The following is a 1,653-nucleotide window of genomic DNA, read 5'->3' as shown; positions in this document are numbered from 1 at the left end:
GCACACCAACTCAAGAATCAATGCCAGAAAGCAATGCAAGATCAGAGAATGATACTAGCTTTTGCTAAACAAGCTTTTTACGTTATAAGCAGAGAGGCAAAACTACTGTACCATCTGTTGCCATTTTTCTTGACTGTCCAGATGTTGTAGTTAACCTAAATCCAGCTGGTAATGTTTCTGAGGAGCCAGGCATCATGCTGATTCCATGTACTTCACGAGGAGGAAACTGCCTTCTCCAGGTCGACCCACGTCTGAAATTCTTGTCATCACTCTGCCAGTACAGAGTTATAATTTGATGAAATAAAAACAAGTAAACTAGTCCAGGTGTGTAAAACTGTGTGCTTAGAAGCAAGTAATATAGATAATTTATGTTCAGTCTGTCAAATACACACACACACGCACACACATATACGATATTATGCTTTATTCAGAAAGTTCTATGACCCCAAAATGAGAACTTAGAAAACTCTGAAACAGAAAAATATTTTTACAAAACTTTTCAAATTATTCATATCTAATATCTGCCATCTATAAAGAAAATATCTTTGAAAACCTAAAACAAAACCTCAATGTTTTCCCAAAGCATATTGAATATACTTTGTGACATACTAAACATATCTTGTCCTTTTATACTTAAGTTTCTCACTTACGGAAACTCTGTCCATTCCCTGAAGTAATAGTCAAGTATGGTCTGTTGGCCCACTAGCTCACTTGATTTATTTTTGTTATATAGAATACTAGGCTGATATATTCAGCTCAGATCATCATTATTATATATAGAATTCTTCTTCAAAGACTGCTAATTTAACTAAATTGCATCCAAAGTCAATATGGGGAAAACGCAGTCATTTATATATAATTACATATATCCACTCTTAGAATCTTTGTTATCAATATCTAAATTTTGTTCTGATAAGAGATGTCTGCCACTCCTCAACTGCTGGGTTTTATATTGCCCTGGACCTCCAAATGTTTGTAAATATAGAAAAAAAGCAGAATTTCACTGTTGAGGCCTCTCTTACTTCTTGATTCTTGAGGAAGTTGTTACATAAACATGAATATTCTTCACTTTTGCCACACACTACATTACTCTAAGACCATACGACTCCTATAACGTGCTAGTTAAGGACTCAAAAATAAGCTAGTCAGTTGAGAGCTTGAATCACGATTCCTTATTTTTTGCTTGTTCAGTAAAGTTAATTATATAAAGTCAATAGGAACTACAAGGAACAACATCCTTGGGGAAAAGTTTTCATGAGGTGGATTTAAAAGATATCTTTTTACTTGTGGTCAAAGTTCACAGAAGCACATCATCACTTCTCAACTTATTTCAGTAAGTGGAATCTGAATGTGATCAGCAAAGCCCCAGGAGCAAGCCCATTCTAGTTCTAGGTAAGTTTGGATATTTGTGCTTGCACAGAAAACAAAATGAAACAAATGAACAAAAAAACCTAGGGCAAAAGAGATGACAGGGTTTGAATGATAAAAATTATGTGCTGTCCTTTTAAAATAAGAAGCAGCAGCAGTATATTTTAAATGCAGATAGCCCCATCCCATTTAATTGACCCAACAGACTTTTCTGCTTGTCCATTACTTTTGGGAAGCAACACTATAACCCACATAGACTAGTGTCTCCACCAAGACAACTCCTGC

General features: G+C 35.2%; 1 protein-coding gene across 1 annotated transcript in view; it reads right to left on the bottom strand.

Moving 5' to 3' along the window:
- Positions 1-1,653, bottom strand: part of PPFIA2 (PTPRF interacting protein alpha 2) — an 88,735-nt gene that overhangs the window by 1,305 nt on the left and 85,777 nt on the right. The window contains exon 10 of the mRNA XM_004384607.1: positions 112-271. Within this exon, the coding sequence (XP_004384664.1) occupies positions 112-271 (160 nt within the window). The remainder of the gene's footprint in view (positions 1-111; positions 272-1,653) is intronic.

This window comes from Trichechus manatus, unplaced genomic scaffold (assembly GCF_000243295.1).
Source record: "Trichechus manatus latirostris isolate Lorelei unplaced genomic scaffold, TriManLat1.0 scaffold00125, whole genome shotgun sequence".
Lineage (NCBI taxonomy): Eukaryota > Metazoa > Chordata > Mammalia > Sirenia > Trichechidae > Trichechus > Trichechus manatus.
The sequence above is the reverse complement of the archived record's forward strand: the minus strand, read 5'-3'. Positions and strand labels throughout refer to the sequence as shown.